Here is a 21,978-nt window from a genome sequence, read left to right as displayed (position 1 = left end):
GAATATTACTCATATATTTAAGGCCCAATTATATAGGCCCATGTAACAAGATTAATTTAATTTGGTTCATGCATATAATTTCAATTTGGTTCGGCCCATGCAGCAATTCATTTATTTTGCTTCAAGCCGTAACTCATATTTTCATGATTAAACAGATGTGTCTAGTTCTCCATTTCAAACTAGAATGGACACCTCCATTTCTTCTATTTGATTTTCAAAAAAATTCACAACTCCTTAACCATTTGGAGTTAGAATCTGAATCTTATATCAAAATTCATGGTTTTAAATGTAGAATATTACCATGAATTTTAATACATCATTTCCCTTTGTCTCGGGAAGGTTTTAAAACATTTGGCATCTTTCCAAGCATTTAAATTATTACCAATATTTAATTGGCAATATTTTAGGGTACAACAGAAGCGATGACCTTCTGAGGAGGGTGGATCAATAGGTCCCACAATGTCGGTGCCCCATGCATCAAAGGGCCAGGATGCAACCGTAGGGTGTAATGGATTTGGGGGTTTATGGATGAAATCCCCATGTATTTGGCATTGATGACAACGCTTTGCATATTCTTGGCAATCAGCGACCATAGAGGGCCAGTAATAGCCTGTCCGTTTAATCTTTAGACACATTCTTGGTCCTGATTGGTGGGCTTCGCATTCTCCAGAATGAATTTCTTTCATAATCTGGAGGGCTTCTTCTTTGGATACGCACCGAAGCCAAAGGTTTTCATATGACCTTCTGTACAAAGTATCATTATCATAGATATACCGCAGAGCCTGCTTCTTGATTTGTTCGCGTGCGGATTTCTCCTCAGGCAGTATCCCGGATTTGAGAAAGTTCACGAACGGTTGTCGCCAATCTTTTTCCTGGGACACCATGGCGACCTCACTTAGAGTGTCATTGCTACCTGAACCTTGAGGAAGCACCTCCTTTTGATCTTGATTTAGTAAACAAGGAGCGAGGGGTCTCTTGTTCTTGATGGATATGTGAATTTCGTCATCTTCAGGTTCACATAATTCTTTTGCTATTCGTGCCAATGCGTCGGCTTTGCCATTTGACGCTCTGGTTATTTTTCCATAGGTGATATCAGGAATCTCTTGCATGAGCTCGATGACCCTATTGTGATATTTCATCAATTCTGGTTTAAGCACTTTGTAGTCCCCAAGGACTTGGTTTATGATCAATTGTGAATCTCCGAAGATTTTTAACTTCTTGATTTTGGTTCCGACTGCAATTTCGAGTTCCGCGATCAGGGCTTCGTACTCGGCTTCATTGTTTGTACATGGCTCGGTTAATGCGAGGGAATGTCGTATTATTCCTCTTGTGGGAGTTACAAATACCAACCCGATTCCAGCTCGTATTCTAGGTATCTGGTTCCCAGGTACAGGTCGTATGGATGATGCTCCATCAAAGTACAACTCCCAGCCGGGGCTATTCTCTTCAATGCTCATGATCTCCTCATCTGGAAATTCACAAGCCAAGGGGGAATCATCTGATATGGGATGTTCCGCCAAGAAATCGGCTAGCGCCTGTCCCTTAATAGCCTTTTGAGGCACATAAGTTATGTCAAATTCGGTAAGGATGATGGCCCATTTTGCCAATCTTCCAGTAAGCATTGGTCTTGTCATCAAATACCGAATGGGGTCTACCCGAGATACGAGGGTGACTTTATGAGACAGCATGTAATGACGTAGCTTTTTAATTGCGAATACCAGCGCCAGACAATGTTTCTCAATGGGGGTATAGTTGCTTTCGGCTCCGACCAACATACGGCTTAAGTAATACAGGGCATTTTCTTTACCCTCTTTATTTTCCTGGGCTAATAAAGCACCCAGCGATCCTTCTAGAGCCGTAGTGTAAAGGATGAGAGGTTTCCCTGGTATTGGTGCTGCCAAGACAGGCGGCCGTAGCAAGTATTGTTTAACGCGCTCGAAAGCTATTTGACATTCTGAATCCCATTTAAACGGGACATTCTTTTTCGTGAGTCGGGTGAATTGTTGTATTTTGCCCGACAAGTTTGCTATGAAGCGTCTTATGTAGGCCAGGCGTCCTTGAAAGGATCGCAATTGTTTGAGGTTTTGAGGAGGAGGAAGATCCATGATGGCTTTGATTTTACCAGGATCGATTTCTATCCCTCGGTGTCTCACTACAAACCCGAGGAATTTACCGGATGAAACCATAAAGGCACATTTGAGCGGGTTAAGTTTCAGAGCATGCAATCTTAGTCTGTCGAAGACTATTCGGAGATTCTCAAGGTGCTCCTCATAGGTCATGGCTTTGACCACTAGATCATCAACATAACACTCGAAGATCTTATGTATGAGATCGTCAAAGATCTTGGTCATGGCACGCTGATATGTGGCGCCCGCATTCTTTAAACTGAACGGCATAACCATGTAACAATAAACACCAATTGGTGTTCGGAAGGCAGTATGCTTTTGATCTGCCTCATCCATCTTGATTTGATTGTATCCCGCATACCCGTCCATGAATGAAAAGACTTCATAGGACGAAGTGTGATCGACAATGATTTCGGTCACTGGTAAGGGAAAGTCATCTTTGGGACAAGCCTTATTGAGGTCCCGAAAATCCACGCATATACGTATCTGAGTTGATCCAAAAATAAATAAATAAAATCCAACCCGCTACGCGAATGGTCGCATGGAATTAGCCTCACCCTTTTCCTTTCCCACCTTTCTTTCCTCTTCTCTCTTACACGTGGGCCACCCTCTTCCTCTCTCTTTAATACTTCTTGGAGAAGCATTTGGCGAAAGCCAAATTGAAAGATTTGTTCGGGTCCGCCTAGCCTAGGCTTCATCCCCGTCTCTGTCCTCTCTGGTTCACGCAAGAGGGGAGAAAACCCTCCCTGACTCTCTTCTCTCGCTGCCGCCCGACCCCACCTGCACTCTCTCTCTCTCCATTTCCTTTCCTTCAAGGAGAAGCGTCAGTTCGTCTATTCTCCCGCCTCTCTCTTGGTTGCAAATTTCGCCCCTGTCATCTCAGTGCTCAGAAATCCCGTCCTTGTGACGACTTTGCAGAGGGAACCGTTTATCTGCCCTGTACGGTATGGATTGTGTTGTCTTTGATTTTGGGCATATATACCCTCTCCTCTCCCACTGGTTTGGCTGTTCTCTTTTTGCCTTGCTCATGTGTTGAGAATCCTCTCCTCTCTCTATTTATTTGCTGCCATTTTCCCTTGTCTGATCGGTTCTGTGAGTACGAAATTGCTGCGAATTTCATTGATTGTTGCCATCTTGACGGCGCCACTGTTGGCTTTCTTTCATTGTTATCTTGGGACGGTCGAGGGGCAAGCGAGGCTTGGAACCGACTGTTTTCTGGTGTAACTTCTGTCGTGTGTGGCCATCTCTCTATCGGGTAACTTCTGAGTTAGCTCAATTTAATTCAGTTGTTGTTGTTGCCTTGTTTGATTTTTAGTAGCTTAATGGCCTTTGCTCGGGTTGTTGATTTTCCCGGCAAAGTCACTGTTTTGTGCCTCGTTGAGGCTGTTCTGATCTGTTGGGGTGCTGCCTTTGTTCTGACTTGATGCCTTGCTTGTTGTTCGGCATGCCTCTGTTCTGGGTTGTCTTTCCTTGTTGCTGACCTGTGTTGGACTTGTGCTTTTGTATGATGTTGCTTGATGTTTGCCTGGTACATTGTCGAATCTGTGGTATGGTGCTAAGTGCCGAAAGTTGGCATTGTGACTGGTCTGGTTTTGCATGTTTACCAGTATTTGACCTGACAGGGACCTTAATGTAAAATAAATTTATTAGGGGTCTGAATTGTAATTTATAAGGCCTTATGTGATTTGTATAAATATAAGGGGCCAAATTGTGAAATGTGAATTGTGAGGCTATGGCCGGCCATGCATGGGAATTATATGTTTTGGGCCATGAATGAATAGGGCTTGTATTTTCATAAGCCTTAGGAATAAATTAATTGGGCTATGATTTTTGTTGGGCCTATCTTCTAATTTATTAATAAATTAGAACAAGGCTTGGGCCTTGATTTTAATGGGCTTGACAGAATTTTAAAAGATATCAAAATTATGGTATTTGAAATATTTCCAAAAGGCGTAATTGTCGGATTTAAAATGTGGCTTTTAAAGTTTAAGTTTTATGAGGAATCGAATAAAAATCGAATGCTTACGTAAACTTGAACTAGATCGGGAGATGATTATACCGTCCAGGGTCTGATGCCTCGATGATGACTCATAACATAATTTGAGCAGATATTATAATAACCCGATTGGACACCTGTATGATCCCGAAACAAACCAAATTAAAACACCCAACACATTAAATTAAAATAAAGGTTTCATAAAAAGTTTTTAAAGTTAAAATAATTCTTTTAAACATTTTTCGAACTTGTACAAAAATTCGTTGCTAATTAATAAAGGACAATTAATTAGCAACGAAAAATATTCGTTATAACCTTAGATTCGAAACGGCTAAGTAAAAACGTAGGGATTAAATTAGTTATAAAAATAACGAATTGCGCGACTTAGAAATAAATTAATTAGAAAACACGTAAACTAATTAAGGGTTTCGTTTTTAATTTTATAAAACGAATTATACAACTAAAATATAAAATAGACCTAATTGTTAGAATAAATAATCTCAAACTTGAAACGGAATCGTGAATTTTATTCTGGCTCGTTTTATTTAATTAATTGTATTTTTAATCGAAACATGTGAAATTAGTTTAAAAGGGTACGTTTCTAAAATTATAATTAAACTAAAGTTTTGAATAACCAAACGCAACCGTATATGATAAAATACGTAACTAATACGAATTTATATAATAACTATTAAATTAACATATTTTATCGTAATATTACAATTAGGAATTTAAATTATAATTTAGGTTTCGAATATCGAATTTGAACGACTGGATTAAATATAGCGAATTAAATTAGATCAAAAAGAGTAGATAGTAGAATATATTAACTAAGTACAACACATTTAAAACTTACCGTAGCTCTCGAACAATTATTTTAATCACGAATAATTGGACAATTGAATTTCTACAAGCAATATATCTTCAAATTAAATTATTAAAAATATAAGTTAATTTAGAATTTAATTAGATTAATTTAGATCAAAGTGACTGATCAATATCTAACGAACTTATAAGAAATTAAGATTTATGCTAAGCTCAAGGACATGAGAATAAATAATTAATATATGCCTAATCGGATCGCCAGACTGACTGAACCGGTAATTTTATAAACCGAAATAATCGAGGATTTGACTTGCACAATAATTGGGATGAGGGTTAGAATAAAATTAGCGTAGATTTTAATTAGTTTAAATTACGTGATCACAGATCAGTCGACTCCGTACGAGTCCGACCCGTGGGCCGACCCGACGGACCCGCCGTTCGGAGCATACGCGGTGCACGCTGATTTTTAGCGACAGAGACTCCTGCCCCCTCAGGTGTGGGATATCTGAATTATTTTCTTTCGTGGGCGTACTCTTACCAGTCGTTCCATCTGACCTGACATCCGCACTTTATTTTAAGTAGTTGCATTAAAACTGTAGAGCATGTTTATCCTTTTCTGCATTATAGGTAGAATTGCATAAGCCCTGAAAAACCTGAATTTACTGTATTGTAGGAGTAGAGTAATTAAATAATACTATATTTATATTATTAGAATATTAGGATACTAGTTTGTCTTCTTCTCGTGGAGACAATATATTATTATTATATTACGTGCATACGCATGCATTGGTGAGAGCTGAGCAGAGCCGAGTGACTTCGTTCCGTCTTGGTGTCACTTGGCATGGGACGGCCCGATAGCCACTGAGCTGAGGGTCACTTGATCCTTGGATGGCTTTAGGATTATATTATATATATAAACTTGATTATATATCATTTTCGATCATTTTATTATTTGACGTGAGCAGTTCCGATCTCGAGTTCTGTGGCACGATACGATTCGGGAATTTATTCCTTCCCTACATTAGGAGCTACTTTGCCTAGAAAGGAAGTTCCCAAGGCCCAATGCGGGTCTTGAGGAATGAAGTGCAAGTGCATAAGGACGGCGAGCCTTGATGCACGGGGTCGAGCTCGAGTCGAGCCCCTGATTCCTATTGGTCTGGCCGGACGGTAGAGTTCTCTCCTGCTCATGAGGGAAGAGATTAACTTTTTACGACATGCATTGTATGATTTCTCCTATTGGATATGTTTGGGTGATGAATCGTTAGGCGAGATGACACATTGGATTTGATATAACCATCGGCTAGTGTGCTACTATCTTGTGGAGCAATGCTCGATGTCACTAGGCAACGTGTATCATTGCACTCTGATCACAGTCCTTGGATTATATTGTTTGGATCTTTTTGATCCTATTGGCACGGCACGGGGTGATTACTTTGTCCATATTATTATTATTATTATTGTATTTGGGCACACAGTGCAAGGAGTACTGGATTCCGACTTGATTTATATCTGATATTACACTTTGATTTTTATTTTGGGTTTATTTCGCATGTTGGCATAATAGAGTAATCGCATCATGACATCATTCAAAAGTATTGTAAATTCTATTAGCTATTAATATAGGTTCACACATGTGCATATTTTTAATTGTATTCATTTTATAAATAAAAGTGCTTTGACCGTAGAGGATCCCTGAGGGGATAATTCTGGGTCACATACTGGGCGATTCGTCGCTCACCCACAAGTTGTTTCGTGGGTTATAGGTACAGGTTCTGGCGGTCCGCAGCAGGAGATGTCAGGAGCTGTCCCCGAGGGCCACACCACTTGACCTAGTTAGGGTTAGGCTTTTGATTAGGTTTACGAGTCCCGTATTTTCTGTGTTATATATACGGGTTCGATAGATCATGTATCCCCTTCTATAGATGGTGTTATTTGGATCCGAGATGGATCGAATTATATGTTATGTATGTGTATGTTTATTTATTTGCTATGTGACTGATGCTTGATATTTATATTGTTTTGCTTCCGCTGCTGTTTGATTTATTATTTATGATTAGCCTTGCGTGCTTAATGATTAATTAAGCACGAGGCGAGGTTGATCACACCTTAATCCAGAATTCCTGGTTTGGGGTGTGACAATACCAAAAGGGTGACACCCATAATGTCTACTACCAGGAGTACTTCAGTGACTCATAAATGGTTGTATAAGAAAACCGAGCATGCGAAAACCTCTACAATGATGATAATGGGCCGACCCGCCAATGAATGAAACTTGTCGTGAGCGAAATGTAAGGTTCCCCAATTAGCCATAAATTCCATCAAGGCCTTTCGCCACAAAAATGGGCTTTGTTGGTTGTGCCCTTAAACAACCCACACCATGGGCCTTGTTGGTTGTGCCCTTAAACAACCCACACTGGCGTGTCTGCCCGTTCAGTATGTAAAATAGACATACAAGCTTTAAACTTTGTGCTTCTAACAAAGTTGGGCTTTGGTATTGTGCCCACTTGAAACAACTACCACCGGTTTGCCTCTTTCCGGTTTTGAAGAATATAGAGGCAAGGTTTCTCCATTGTCCTTTAAACAATAGGGGTGCCTAGTGAAGATATTTCAAATAAAATTAAAAGATATAGAAAGCGGTCGTAAGACTATTTTAAATCTGAAGGCACCAAACCCCTTTAAAACATGTTTTCAAAACAAATCAATTTGGCAATGCATTTTTCGCCGAGCCATTGTCTAATGATTGACACCGCATAGGTTGTCCAAGAAGACATGAGAGGAGTGATGTAAGGTCTCACCCACAAATCATGTCTACAATACAAAAGTCTCACCATTGATATAAGAGTGGAGAAATGAGAGGTTCATGATTAAAGCCTCACGCACAAAATGGGCTTTGTTGAGTTGTGCCCTTTAAACAACTAACACATGGGCTTTGTCAAGCTTGTGCCCTAAGAAAATTGTCACTGGTACACTCGTCTAGCCAGTCACTTAAAAGACAAGCAAGTTTTATATATTTGTGCTGAACAAAATAAGGCTTCGATATTGTGCCTAGGCCATGTGTGCACTAAAACAATTATCTCCGCCCAATGATTCGCACCGCATAGGTTGCTTGAGAGGGCACAAGAGGAGTGAAGTAAGATTCCACCCCACATATATATATGCACACATACACTAAAGTCCCACCATATGGCGAAGAGTGGAGAGATGTAAGGTCCACATATAAAGCCTCAAGCACAAAATGGGTTTTGTCAAACTTGTGCCCTTAAACAATTGTCACTGATACGCTCGTCTAGCCAGTCATTTAAAAGACGAGCAAGTTTTACATATTTGTGCTGGACAAAATGAGGCTTTGATGTTGTGCTTGATGCCAGGAGGGCCTTAAAACAATTATCACAGCCCACCAGTCTATAACCAAAAAGGAACTCATACTCCCCGTACATGACCATAGACCTTAAATTGTTAAACCTTGAATCATGCTCAGACATTAAACCAAGATTAATTCCTCTAAAAGTCCCACCCGTGCCGCTTATGTGAAGATGCCGCATGAGGTTCGTGATAAAAGGCCGCCTAGGTCAATACCTAGAGTCCTGTCAGGGCTACATGCTGAAAACCAATTATATGGGGAAAATGTCTGAAATGATCTCTCAATGCTTACCTGTCGATGGCCCAGCTTTACGCTAACATGCCTACCAATACCCAAAGTCCCACCAGGGCTGTATACTCTGAGATGCCACATGAGGCTCATGATGAACCCAATGCCACAAGAGGCTTATAAACCCATCCCACCGAGAGTGCGACTACGCCAGAAGGTCAAGAGACCCATGATCAAAGTCCCACCGAGGCCATATCCATACCACGATGCCCATAAGAGGCTCATGAAAACCAGTCCCACCGCGGCTGCATCCATACTATAATGCCCATAAGAGACTCATAGAAAAGTCTCGCCGAGGCCGTGACTATAACAGATGATTGAGAAGCTCTTGTCCTGTGGGGATCCATGAAAACCAGTCCCACTAAGACTGCAAATATACCAGATGCTTGGAAAGCCTTGCTCCCATAACAACCCGTGATGAATAGTATTACCAAAACCTATGCCATCAAGAGGCTAATGAAACCAGCTCCACCGAGACTCTATCTCTGCTGCAACACCCAGCAGTGGTTTTTGAATTAAACCCATGACCGAGGTGATCCCTCGAAAGAAACGCCTGGAGTGCTCCTCCGCGGATTCAAACCACATTCGGGGTGCTCCCCCGCAGACTTAAACCACCTCCGAGGTGATCCCTCGTGACTTATGCAATCTCCGAGGTGATCCCTCGTGAACTGAGACAACATTCGGGGTTCTCCCCCGCAGACTTAAACCACCTCCGAGGTGATCCCTCGTGACTTATGCAATCTCCGAGGTGATCCCTCGTGAACTGAGACAACATTCGGGGTGCTCCCCCACAGACTTGAACCATCTCCGAGGTGATCCCTCGTGACTCATGCAATCTTCGAGGTGATCCCTCGTGAACCCAGACAATATTCGGGGTGTTCCCCCGCAGACTTATGCCATTTCCGGGGTGCTCCCCACGGACTTATACCATCTCTGAGGTGATCCCTCGTGACTTATGCTCGGGGTGCTCCCTCGAAAACTTAGACCATATCTCGCTTCATCGGTAAGACCATTAATGCTTTATGAACTGGTCGGTAAGACCATTCTTCGCAAGATCCCTTGATGCCCATAGGCGAATCTGTGCCAAGTGCGTGATGCCAGACTCAGCATGTAACTGAGTCTGAAGGCGAGCTCTCCTCTCCCAAGTGGGGTGTTCGATCTCCGCTTCATCTGTGAGGTCATTAATGCGTTATGAGCTGGTCGGTACCGAGAATGCGATGCCGGATGACATTGGAACTGTATGGCTCATAAGCGTGTTCTCAATGAAATCTGAAGACGAATTCCATAAGCTCAGGGTCGGAAGACGTTCCACATTCTTTGCAAGATCCCTTGATGCCCATAGGCGGATCTATGCCAAGTGCGTGATGCCAGGCTCAGCATGTAACTGAGTCTGAAGACGAGCCCTCCTCTCCCAGGTGGGGTGTTCGATTCCCATTTTCATCTGCGAGACCTTCATGCACAATGGACTGGTCAACGCCGAGAATATGATGCTAAGATAACACTAAACCCTATGGCCTATAAGCGGGTTCCTAGTGAGATCTGATGATGGATTCCTCAAGCTTAGAGCCGGAATATAATGAACCTATGATACATACGTTTGGGTCAGCCAGAGAATATTTTACCACTTAGAACCTGGTAGAAGAGAGCTCAGAAGGCCCGAACCATAGAAAATGATACTCGCGTTTGAGTCAGCCAGAGACTATTCTATTGTTTAGAACCCGGTGGAAGAAAACTCAGAAGGCTCGAACCATAAAAGGTCAGCGCCTACCCATGAACAGTTGCCAGTCACCCCAACCCAGAAGCAAACATAACAATAGCAATTTGGGTATATTCCAAATTATGATAAGGCGTGAGATATTGCCTACCTGAACTCTCAAATATGCATGTTACTAGCATGGTCACTAGAACACTACAAGATTCCCCTGCTCCACTGTAATAGCCCGGCTGGGATACCTCTATGCCCCTTCGGCAGAGGCATGCCTATCCCTATGCCACCGCGACTAGAGCAACCCTTGGATACATGATTGGAGGACAAGTCCCGGGTCCCACATCATAGTGGTACTTGCCCCGGATAAGCCTGAAGACCATCCAACCACCCACCAGACCCCATGCAAAGTACTACCATAGATGAGAATAAGGAAAGCATACATGTATGCCCTGTCATGATTGAAGAAGAATGACCAAGTCAGCTTCCAAGCGATCAATGCGCAACTTGAAGCTCCAATACCTGCAACAAGGCAGATAACATAACTGAGAAGGAGTTTCATGAAGTATATGAGATACACTGGGGGCACCTGGCTGAGCTGTTCAATCCCTGAGGTCTTCACACCCCACCCAGGTGGGGGGCATTTGTTGTACCCTAAAAAGTTGCCAATTAAATAAATAGAAATTGGTAATAATTTAAAATGCTTGAAAAATGCCAAACATGCATAAAGGCTCTCCAAGATGAATGGGTAATGGCATGCTAGAATACATGAAAATATTCTATATGAGAAAACATGAATTTTGATATATTATACACTTCCTAACTCGAAATGGTTGAAGAGTTATGGATTTTTGAAATATATGCTGAAGTGGCAAATTCTGATTGGTGCCACATGGCATGGTGTGCTCATAGCATTTAATCCGAATAGCTGGGTGCACAAAGTTGGGTATCTTTAACATTGGAGTTTCTTTGAAATAAAAAATGATGAAATGGAGGATTCCAATTGGTTTTGAAATGGAGAGAGCTCAAGATAAAAAAAAAATGAATGAAATGGCGTTGTTGCTCAATTAACCCGCCGTTAATTCAACCAATCAGCAAAAGAAAATAAAAAGGATAGTTTAATGGGCTTCATGGGCCGAAATAGGTGCACTTGAATTCCAAATTGCAGCAGCTCAATTAAACTGATCAAGGGGACCCGCATATTCCCAGCCAATCAGCCACCAGCGACTCAATGCCTCGCGCGTGAGAATGAAATTGAAATCTGCAAGCCTTGCTCAAAAGCTTGGTGCATGAAACACCGTACTGGAGCTCATTGCACGGCTCACAGTGCCAGGTCTATGAGACCTAAAAGCATCTTCTCCCAATGGTGAAATAAGCAAACAAACAAATGGAAGGTGTGAGCTGTCTCTGCCGAAGGCTTTGTGTCTCCAATCTGTTTCAAACAAGACCATTGGATGCAAGCAACACTCAAGATGAAGCCAGCACAGAGGCGCCCCAAAAACCCTAGCCTGAGGCTATTTAAAGACCCGAAGCCTTCTTCTCCAAGGAGGAGACACAGGGAGGATATACACAGCCACCTCAATACCGAATTACACACAAGTTTTCACACAGCCATAAAACACAAGTTCTACACAGCCACATCAATACCTATACTATACACACAGAGAGAGAGCATCTGAGCTGATCTGATTTGAGAGACATATAAACACACACATACAAACACCTTGTTAGGATAGCCATAGTTAAGAGCTTGAAGCTTTCCCTTTTACCTCTCTTCTGCCAAATTAGAAGCATAGGTAGATTTCCATCTTGAAACAATGTAAACGCCATGTGTGGCTTGGTTTAATGTATATACTATATGGATGAATGAACTACAAGCTCACTTGGAGCTTGTTTTAATTGAAATGTTTGTTCTTCTTTTCTTCTTTTCTTTCATTTTTCTTCTTTTGATCTGATCTGCGCTTTTGTTCTTTCTTTCTTTATTTCTTTTTGTTTTCTTCCTTTTCTTTGCTATTTTCAGCACCTTGGTTCAGATCCATGAGCTCAAGGTATTGAGTTGTTCAAATAAAAGCTTCTTATAGCAATTCGTGCTATATTGAGGTATAAAATAAAAATGATAAGAAGATGAGGCAATAACAGCTATATAGCTGATTTTAGAAGCCAATGAATCTGAAAATATAAACATTTGCATTTTATTTCCCTTTTCTTCTTTTTTCTGATTTCTTTTCTATCTTTTTTGATCTTCTTTAAAACAACCCCTTTAATTCCTGTTTAAATGATGAAAATTATGATAATGTTTGGGTTAAGCCAGCTGGCTTCTCTTACATTGGATTAATAGGAGCCATTTAAATCAAAGGAATTAAAGGATGAAACATATAAATATATATATATAAATGAAAAGGTTAAGCCAGCTGGCTTCCTCACTGTTCCCTTGATCAAAATAGACCTATGATGTGCATTAATGAACTTAAGCTCTGATGCAAGGCTAAGGACAAGCCATATGCACCATGTTGCATGAAGCAAAAGAGTAGAAAGTAAATTAATGCACATCTAGTGAAGGATGGAGTTCAAAGAGATTAGTAGACATCAGTATATGCTGAATTAAGTCACTCACATTCTTAGTACCATGATATCCTAATGATAATGTCTAAATTTTAATGGGAGATGTTCAAATCTTGGTGAAAAGAATATGTAAATGCAATTTTCTAAAGGGCAGGGACCTATCTGCAAAAGAACAGATGCTGGTAGCTCACATCCATGTTTAAAATGATATTTGTAATGCTTCCTCATTGTTCGGAGCTTTGGATTTGATCTTCTTCTTTGTCTGGTACCAGAACAGTGGTATTAAAAACCTAAAAGTTGTTATAAACCCAAGTTAGAACTTATGAAATTACCACAACACCTTGTACCAGTCACTGGTACCAGATCAAGTATAAATTCAGCAGCTAAACACATGTATGGCCCAACTGGTACAATGCAATGTATCAAAAAAATGGTAAAATAAACTGTTCTGATAAAATCGCCGATTCTGATAAATACAAGGATCAAATTACAAAATGGACTTCACCATTGGATAGAGAATTTAAAAATACATGAAATGCACCTAAAGTTTGCCTCATTCGGACATTTCTATACAAAGTTATGGCCTGTCAAAATTCATCTTTTAAAAAAAAATATAAAATGCTAAATTTCCTGTCAGATTTACCAGCTATGCCCCTCATGCTATACAAGCCTTTAAACTGAGAAATAATGCTCAGGAAATTCTGAAACTTGACACATAAGTCCCTTGTACATATATTCTTGAATCTGTGAAATAAAAATCACCTCTCATGTACTAAATTCATGAGAAATCAGATCAAAAAGTCTGAAAATATGCATATGACCTGTTCTGGCCGTATTCCCCATTTGGAACCCTTAAAAGGACCAAAAATATAAAATAAACTGCACAGATGGATAGATGATCCCAGGGCAATCAAGATGGACATGTTTTATTTCAATTAGTTATGAATTTTGAAAATCCAGCCTTTGAAATGATAAATACCAGCAAATACCAGAACCAGTTCTGAATCTGCCCCCTATGTTCAACTCCCTGTTTGATACAGCTAGGTAGCTCCAAAGTTCATGAAATTTTACCAGAATATAGATGATTCTGTCCTGATAATTTTCATATAAAAAATATAAAATTTGGATCAGCAGAACTCTTGGAATTAAATTCTGAATTTAGCTACCAGCATGGTAACAGCAGCTATTTACCAGCAAAGCTTCCCTGTACAAAAATACATGTTTTATATATCTCTGGATCGATTTTAATGAAACTGTTTTACATGCATATAGTTCATGACTCAAGGAAGATTTCCATATAAATAACATGAAATTTGGTGTAGCCAATTGATGGGAATTGATCTCCAAAGTTCAGCTGTTCAGGAAATACTGCTGTCAGAAAATGGACATTTGACCCCTAACAGTTGTATTACCAGTTTGAGACCCCTAAAAGGGATGAAATGTCAAATAAATCACATATTCAAAAACTAGACTTCAAATCAATCATGATGGACACCAAATTTGTGCCATTCGGACTCATATTCATCTCTGAATTGAAATTCAAAGTTAAATCAAAATTAAATACAAAAAAAATACTGCTGCACCAATCTTAAAGTAAATCCAGAGATCCTGCATACACTCAAAGGCCCAAGAACCCAAATCTTGATACTACAGCACAAATCTCAAAGCCCATTTAATTAAATAATCTCTGCCCACATCTCAAAGCCCAATGATTCAAATCCAATGGCTTGCACACATCTCAAAGCCCAGAAACCCAAATCTTAATGCTCAGCACAAATCTTAAAGTCCACATGTGACCAGAAGATGTCTTTTTTGGATATAAACCCCTCTGTTTATAAAAATTAACAGAAAAATATAAATATTTTACAAACAAGTCCCTCGAAATATAAAATATTTACAAATAGATCCTTTCAAGTCCTTTTCGACCATAACTTTCTCATACTAAGTCCAAATCGACTCAAATCAGTTCCAAATGAACCCAAATTCAATCCTCTATAATTCTAAACAATGTTTGAACATATCCATGTCCCAACTATAATCTGAAATGACCAAAATACCCCTCTCTTGACATATTTTTATAAATAAAAATATAAAAAATGATATTTAAATGCTCCTTCCAAATTGAAAACACATAAATAATATTTCTCATGTACATTCTCATATTTTAAATATGAAATCCATATTTTCATGCACATATCATGATAACTGACCAAAAAGAAATCCAAAGTCAAATGAGAACCAACCACATGACCAAAAGTAAATCATACATGAGCCCCTTTTAGCCTCATTATTCGGTTCAACCCAAATAGGCACAAATCCCGGAATGCATGAGGTGTTCAGTCTGACCCGAAAGGTCTTTCTGATGTAATTAACGGCGGGGGCTTGCGCCCGTCGGGAGTTTAAACGTCTCCACAATCGGAAATAATAAAACCTCCGACAACTGATCATGAACGTAGGTTGTCACAAGGGGTGAACCAGAAGGAATGCAGAAAGAAATACCCAGTGGATGCCTTCCCCTGAGTTCGGTGACCTGCTCATGAACCAGAGCACTGGACCCAGCTGGGAGCATTTTCACTCACCCATACATGAAATCCGCACCGTTAGCTAACCTGACGCCGTGCAACTTTCTGCGCCCTACACCTTCATAAACATCTTGGACTATATCATGGATTAGGTCATGCATAGAGTAATGACCCCATTCGTCAACTTGAAAGAAAGAGCTATAAATTAACTCCAAAATATACCGATTACCAATATCCTTCGTATGTTCATTACTATTCTCGGTTTTAGTGAAGCCCTCTACAATCCATAAATTAACCAAATGGTCATGCTCAAATACATACCCTTTAGGAAACAAGTTGCAGAATTCAAAGCATTGCTGCAATGCGGGAGGGAGGTGCTGATAGCTCAAAAACAAGGATCCCGTGGTATCATTTAACAAGCTTTTATTTATCATAGATAACCAAAATTACGGGTCTAGTGTTCTACGCAATTGAGCTGCAACAATCTTTGCTGCTAATGGTGATCGACGCAATTTTGTTGCAATGTTATTTCCTATGGAAATTAACCTTCCCTTCATGTGATTGTCATAAATTTTTGCGTCACCTATTGCATTACTGATAAATAGTGACATGAATTGTTCATCATCAAGTTCCCGCAACAGGATTGGATTCATAGCGCCCAAAGCTTTCGCTGCCATTTCTATCCTAGTAGTAAACTAGTAAGCAATATTTTGCTACCTCTCTTACCAGTTCTTAATGGAACAAATAACTACTCTAGTTCCTATTCCCTAACACCTTTATCACACCAAACATTATCTAATACCAGAAAGTACCTTTCTCCTTTTAATTTCTCCTGAAGTGCAGATTGTAGCCCTTCAAGACTACCAAAATTGGGGCAATCCTCTTTAAAAGTGGACTCCCAAATATTTCTCAAAATGGTGTCAACACTATACTTTTGAGAAACATGACCCGACATGACATGGTCGAATTATAAGTACTTAACTTCTTTCTCATAGTTACAAACATACTGTGCTAAGGTCGTCTTTCCCAACCCACCCATGCCCCATATTCCAATAACAGAGTAACACTTAGCATTACTAGACGATTACGAGATATCCTCTCAAAACAATTTTACAATGTAATCCCAATCTTTTTCACGACCAATAACTGTGGAACCTGGCGCAGAAATGGTTTTCCTATACTATTCATTAGAGCTCTTAGTAAAAGTATTGCCACTACTACTTGGTAGGTTCAGCAGGGGAACAAATTCCATTCCTTCATCAACAATTTTTTCCAAATTCTTAAGTATTTTAATGAGATATTTCTTCTCAGATGAAAATTTTGGGAGCTTGACTATTAATTTCTTAAAACTACATTTAGAAGTAGAAGGGAAGACTAGGGAATTGACCTCCTTTTCAAGGCGCTTATACTAGATTAAACCGAGCACATGCTTAGCCTCATAGAAAGCAGACTTGAGCTTCTGAAGCCACTTCTCGAGCTTCGGCCGTTGGGTGCTCTATTGTGCAGCATCTGCCAAGATGAGTAGCTTTGGGAGGAGTGTGGTCTCGAGCTTGACCAAATTGTCAAGGAGGATTTGCTGTCGAGACTGGAACTGTGGATCTATGCTGAGTGCATCAAAGCATTTGTTCAAGAAACGGCTTAGAACAGGGGAGATCAGGAATCTCGCTATATATGTTCCATTAGCTGCCTAATTTGGCTATGTTTTATGTTTTTAAATAAAAGAATAGTTTTATTCTTTGATCATCTTTTTTTTCTTTTGCAGGATGTGTATTGATGTCTGTGATGTGTATTGATGGCTGTGATGTGTATTATATAGCTAAGAGAAAAGGTTTCTATCCACCTCCTATTATCCACATTTTTTCCACAACACCTTATCCACTCCTGTTTAACTGTTTTTAACCGTTCACGGTCCCTACTCCGATATTGTCTTAGATCTCTTCGCTCATTCCTTCCGTTTTTTGAATTCGATTTCATATCTCTTCTCCCAATCAATTTTCAGATCTCTTTTAACGATCTCTCCATTAGAGATTCCTCCAATTTATGTATTTTTCATTCTTTGTCTCTACTCCACTAAATATTAATCGTTGTTTTGTCCCTTTCCCTTTCTCTCAAACAGGAGAACACAAAAATGAATTCAGTCCGAACTTCTAATTAAAAAAAGGTTTCAATCCAAACTGCCAATTTTTTTTATCGATCTCCTGGAAAAACAGACTAAAAGCAACCCCAAGAAAGAGGGGCAACCGATAATGGAGACGATGTGCTCAGAAGAAATGATAAAGTACATATGGAGGTGTCATACCATTTTAGATTCAATTTATACGAAACTGATATCACCTCAAACCCTTCTCCCCTCTCATGATACCTCTTTTTCGAAATGCGTGTGTTTATTTGTTGTACTTCTCAAACTTATTTGAGTGTCTTTTCTAACCTATGACAAGACAGCCCAAAGGTAAATTTTACTAGTGTAAACAACTTACAATTATTATTTTGACAATCGAGATTTTAGTTTCTAATTTCCAAAGTATCAAATGTACGTAGGAAATAATAATTTTGGTCATGGAATAAGCATGTTCCAATTATACCTTTTTTTAATTCATTTTATTCTTATGCAGTAACGGATCTATCATTGTTTTGAATTTTTATTTGAACTTTTATTTGAATTTGTTGTTTGATTTGATGCAGTAACAGATGTCATAATTATTTCTTTATTTCTGTTGAATTTTGATATGGAGGAGATATGAGAAGACGATCTGAGAGAGGTGATATGGATGAGAGATGAAAGCGATGCGATATGGAGTATTGATCTTGTCATTTTACAATATTCACCCTGTTAATTTTTACATTATTCATCTTGTGATTTTACAGTATTCATCTTGTGGAAATTTGGAGAAAAGAGATGATAAAGAAACGATAGGGAGTATTGATCTTGTCATTTTAACAGTATTCAACCGTTAATTTTACAATATTCATCTTGTGATTTTACAGTATTTATCTTATGGAAATATGGAGGAAAGAGATGATAGAGAGGCGATATAGAGTATTGATCTAGTTATTTTACAGTATTTACCGTTACTTTTACATTATTCATCTTGTGATTTTACTGTATTCATATTGTGGAAATCTGAAAGAAAGAGATGATAGAGAGGCAATATAGAGTATTCATCTTGTCATTTTACAGTATTTACCATGTTAATTTTACAGTATTCATCTTGTGATTTTACAGTATTCATCTTGTGAATAGTTACTAATGTTTAACAATGTGGTTGTAAATATTTGATGTATTGATGATGTGGTTGTGAATATTTGATGTATTGATGATTTATAGTTTGCATCATTTTCATATGCTTATTTTACATTATTGAAATTTTATAGTTTTTACGTTTTATTTTTCCAGTTTAAATTCACAATTTTACAGTATTGAAAATTTTATATTTTTTAAATTGTATTTAATCGTTTTCATCTGCTAATTTTACATTATTGTAAATTTATAGTTTTAACTTTTTATTTTCACAGTTTAGGTTTATAATTTTACAGTATTGAAAATTGACATTTTTAAATTTTATTTAATCTGCTAATTTTACAATTTTGTAATTTTATAGTAAAAACCTTTTGATTTCATAGTTTAACTTGATATTTTTATAATATTGAAAATTGACATTTTTCAACATTTTATTTTATCGTTTTCATCTGTGAATTTTGCATGTCTGTAATTTTATAGTTTGTACATTTTATTTTTATAGTTAAAGTGGCCAATTTTACAGTATTCATTATTTTGATGATTTATTTGTGTGTTCATTAAATCGGGAAAAAAAGAATACAAAAAATAATCAGAAAAATTTAATTTTGCCTTTTTATCACATTTTTTTGTCAAAATAACTGCTAATAACTAACACTAACTGCCAATAACTTCCTATAACTGCAATTTTCGAAAGTACAGTTTGAAAGTACAATTTTTTTGTCCTGTTGTGCAAGTTGCAATCTGTTTTTAACTATCATGTGACCACTTCAAATAGTTGTTGGATGTTTTGTGATTAACTGATATACTTTATGTGATATATTGTATAATTATACAGCATGTAGAGGTAGTTTTACAGTATTCGCGTAAGTCAAATATGTGGACAAATGGTGGACAAAAGTATGTGGACAATTAGACGCTTCCTATTGCTAATTATCATCTCTCGCTATGTGCAGGATGTGTGTTGATGTGTTTTAAATACAAGAATATAGTTTTATATGTTTTTGCTTGTCTCCATTTGTTTCCTCCCTTATCAGATTAATTATATCAGCTACCTTTGATAATTATGTTCCTGAATTATCTAGGCATGAGTAATGTTATCACAAGATCATCTACTAAAATATTCCATTAAGTTTCTTATTACAAATACAATGTTTGAATCTTTTAACTCCTAACGACAATTTACCTAATGTGAGCAGGTGATCGCCTATATATATACAAGGGCTTGCTCAATTTGAAAAAAAAAAAAAATTACATTTTTTATTTCAATGGTTTTAGTGCGCTTCTTACTTAACTGATGTTGTCCGAAGATCTAATGGAGCATATTTAAAAGACAAGTTGTCGAAGATCTGATGTTTTTTTGTTATAAATAATACTTAAAATAAGTCAAATATAGCTCAATTATTTCTTTGGTACCTGTGATGAACAAAATGGGCTGTATGAGTTGACTATGGCTAAAATTTCTTGCCGATTGAATAAGAAAGAGTGTTTAGATAAGACATTACAGATGAGCATGTGAAACTAGTTCATAAATGGAACTTCACATCGGTGTAGCTCCCTGGAAAACAGAGTATAATGAGTAATTCAATTGTGCAAGAAAAGTGTGCTTGTGCAATAAAGTGGAGCAAGAACTGAAGCGAAGTACACCTATTAGTACCGTTATTAACGAAAATAATACATTGTCATAGATAACAATTGAAGTTCGGATCAGTTTGGTTCGGTCCGGTTCGGTTCGGTTGAATAAAATTATTATAACACTAATAAAGTTAGAGTCGAACCAATATAAACCGGTCAGTTAGGTTTATTCGGTTTTGAGAAGTCTAAATCGAACTGATCCATTTAAACCGAAATGATTCAAAATTTCAACCGAACCGGTACGTTTAAACCGAAATGTTTTGGTTCGGTTAAAAACCGAACAAATTGAATCATTTGAATACCACTAGCACTCCTAGATTTTGAATTTCAGTGCAAAAATACAGTTCGGTATTACTTTGCCCCTCCCTGGAAATTGTTTTGCCCTTCTTTGAAATGAAAAAGTTTGTCAAACTAGTTCGAAAGCACTGAGAAATTTTGTTGTTTCCATGAAAACTTGTTGAGACCTGAAGAGGGTATTTAGTGTATATCGCAGAGGAGGTGAATAAGAAGAAGAATCTGACCAGTGGGACATAAGACATATGGTTGATCAGTTGAAATTAATAGTAACATGGGCTGTATTTTGTTTAGTTTTGGGCTGTAATAAAACTAGTTGGGACTGGATCAGAATGTACAAGTCAGATGAAAAGAAATTGGCGTCAATTCCATGACCATGTCCATAAGTGCCATGATAGGGAAATAAAATAAATGAAGAGATTTGAAAGAATTGAATTGGCACAGGTGGTCAATCATGCTGAAATTATATCTGTTAAAATTAATCTCGCTAAATAGTTGCTTTCCGATCCATATTGCACTACTAGAATCTGCACTTTTTCTAAGGGTAAGTTTAGATTTTTCTAAGGGTAGGAGAGGCCGTCAGAAATAAAATTGTGTTTTCTGACGCACTTCTGACACACTTAAAATTTTCAACGGTAGGCCGACATAAATTGTTAGGCATGGAAAAGCCCTGTTGTCTGCCCTTGGAAATGTCTCATGTCTGCCCTCAGAAATACTTTTTGATGAGCCATGACCCGCCAAACAAATAAAATACTATTTTTTATTGATAGCCCTTGGAAATAGTTGACCCCATGCCCTTGGAAATGTTTTGGAAGTTGTAACACATATTATTTCCATGAGCTACCCTTGGAAATGTTTTGGTTATTATATTTATATTAGGCCCACAGAAATACTTGGCTACTATACCCTTGGAAATGTTTCATTGATACAGTGAATATTATTTTATAGCTATACTAACTATTTCCGTGAGGCTACCGTTGAAAATGTTTAGCTCCTGGAGACAGAAGCATTTTCATTTATTGAGATCTCCCTTTTAATGTTGAACATTCAATTAACACAGAATTTAATCCCAAAATGAGAGGCAGTAATTAATAAAACAAAATAATTTATATAACACATCCTAATTAATAAGGAAAACACTTACTTAGATGACGTACTTTTGTGATATCATCACTATTGTTAACAAAATAATTGTAGCGTTACTTGACAATAAAGAGTTTTAAAGCAAACAGTATACATCACCAAATTAGTACCAAAAACATAAAATATAGGACATAACCTTAACTCATCTAGATTCCAAAAACCAACTTGGTCAACTATATATATAACATTTGCCTAATCCATCTCCACATCCCTAATTAGAAACCTATTCGTGCCTCACTAATTGTCATGTTTTTTTTTTCTTTTGAGGGAAGTATTTGATTCGCTT

At 38.1% G+C, this 21,978-nt stretch overlaps 2 protein-coding genes and 1 long non-coding RNA gene across 3 annotated transcripts; 1 reads left to right on the top strand and 2 right to left on the bottom strand.

Annotated features, from left to right (window-relative positions):
- Nucleotides 1–427: 427 nt before the first annotated feature.
- Nucleotides 428–2,495, bottom strand: LOC144548890 (uncharacterized; the record flags this gene model as incomplete). Its single annotated transcript, XM_078297600.1, has 1 exon — nt 428–2,495. A coding segment is annotated over exon 1 (2,068 nt), but the record flags the coding sequence as incomplete, so codon positions are not given.
- Nucleotides 2,496–5,342: 2,847 nt separating this feature from the next.
- LOC144549227 (uncharacterized) lies at nt 5,343–6,974 on the top strand. The gene is made up of 2 exons (XR_013509627.1): nt 5,343–5,441; nt 6,711–6,974. It is a non-coding gene; the product is annotated as an uncharacterized LOC144549227 (long non-coding RNA).
- An 8,857-nt stretch (nt 6,975–15,831) lies between these two features.
- LOC144548889 (uncharacterized) lies at nt 15,832–16,340 on the bottom strand. The gene is made up of 2 exons (XM_078297599.1): nt 16,198–16,340; nt 15,832–16,069 (listed from the first exon to the last, which is right to left on the bottom strand). The coding sequence occupies exons 1-2, from the start codon at nt 16,338–16,340 to the stop codon at nt 15,832–15,834; spliced, it is 381 nt and encodes a 126-aa protein (XP_078153725.1).
- Nucleotides 16,341–21,978: the final 5,638 nt, after the last annotated feature.

The sequence above is a fragment of the Carex rostrata genome, chromosome 34 (genome assembly GCF_964058835.1).
Source record: "Carex rostrata chromosome 34, lpCarRost1.2, whole genome shotgun sequence".
NCBI classification, from domain to species: Eukaryota; Viridiplantae; Streptophyta; class Magnoliopsida; order Poales; family Cyperaceae; genus Carex; species Carex rostrata.
Note: the sequence above shows the minus strand (reverse complement) of the source record. Positions and strands in the feature narration are given on the sequence as shown.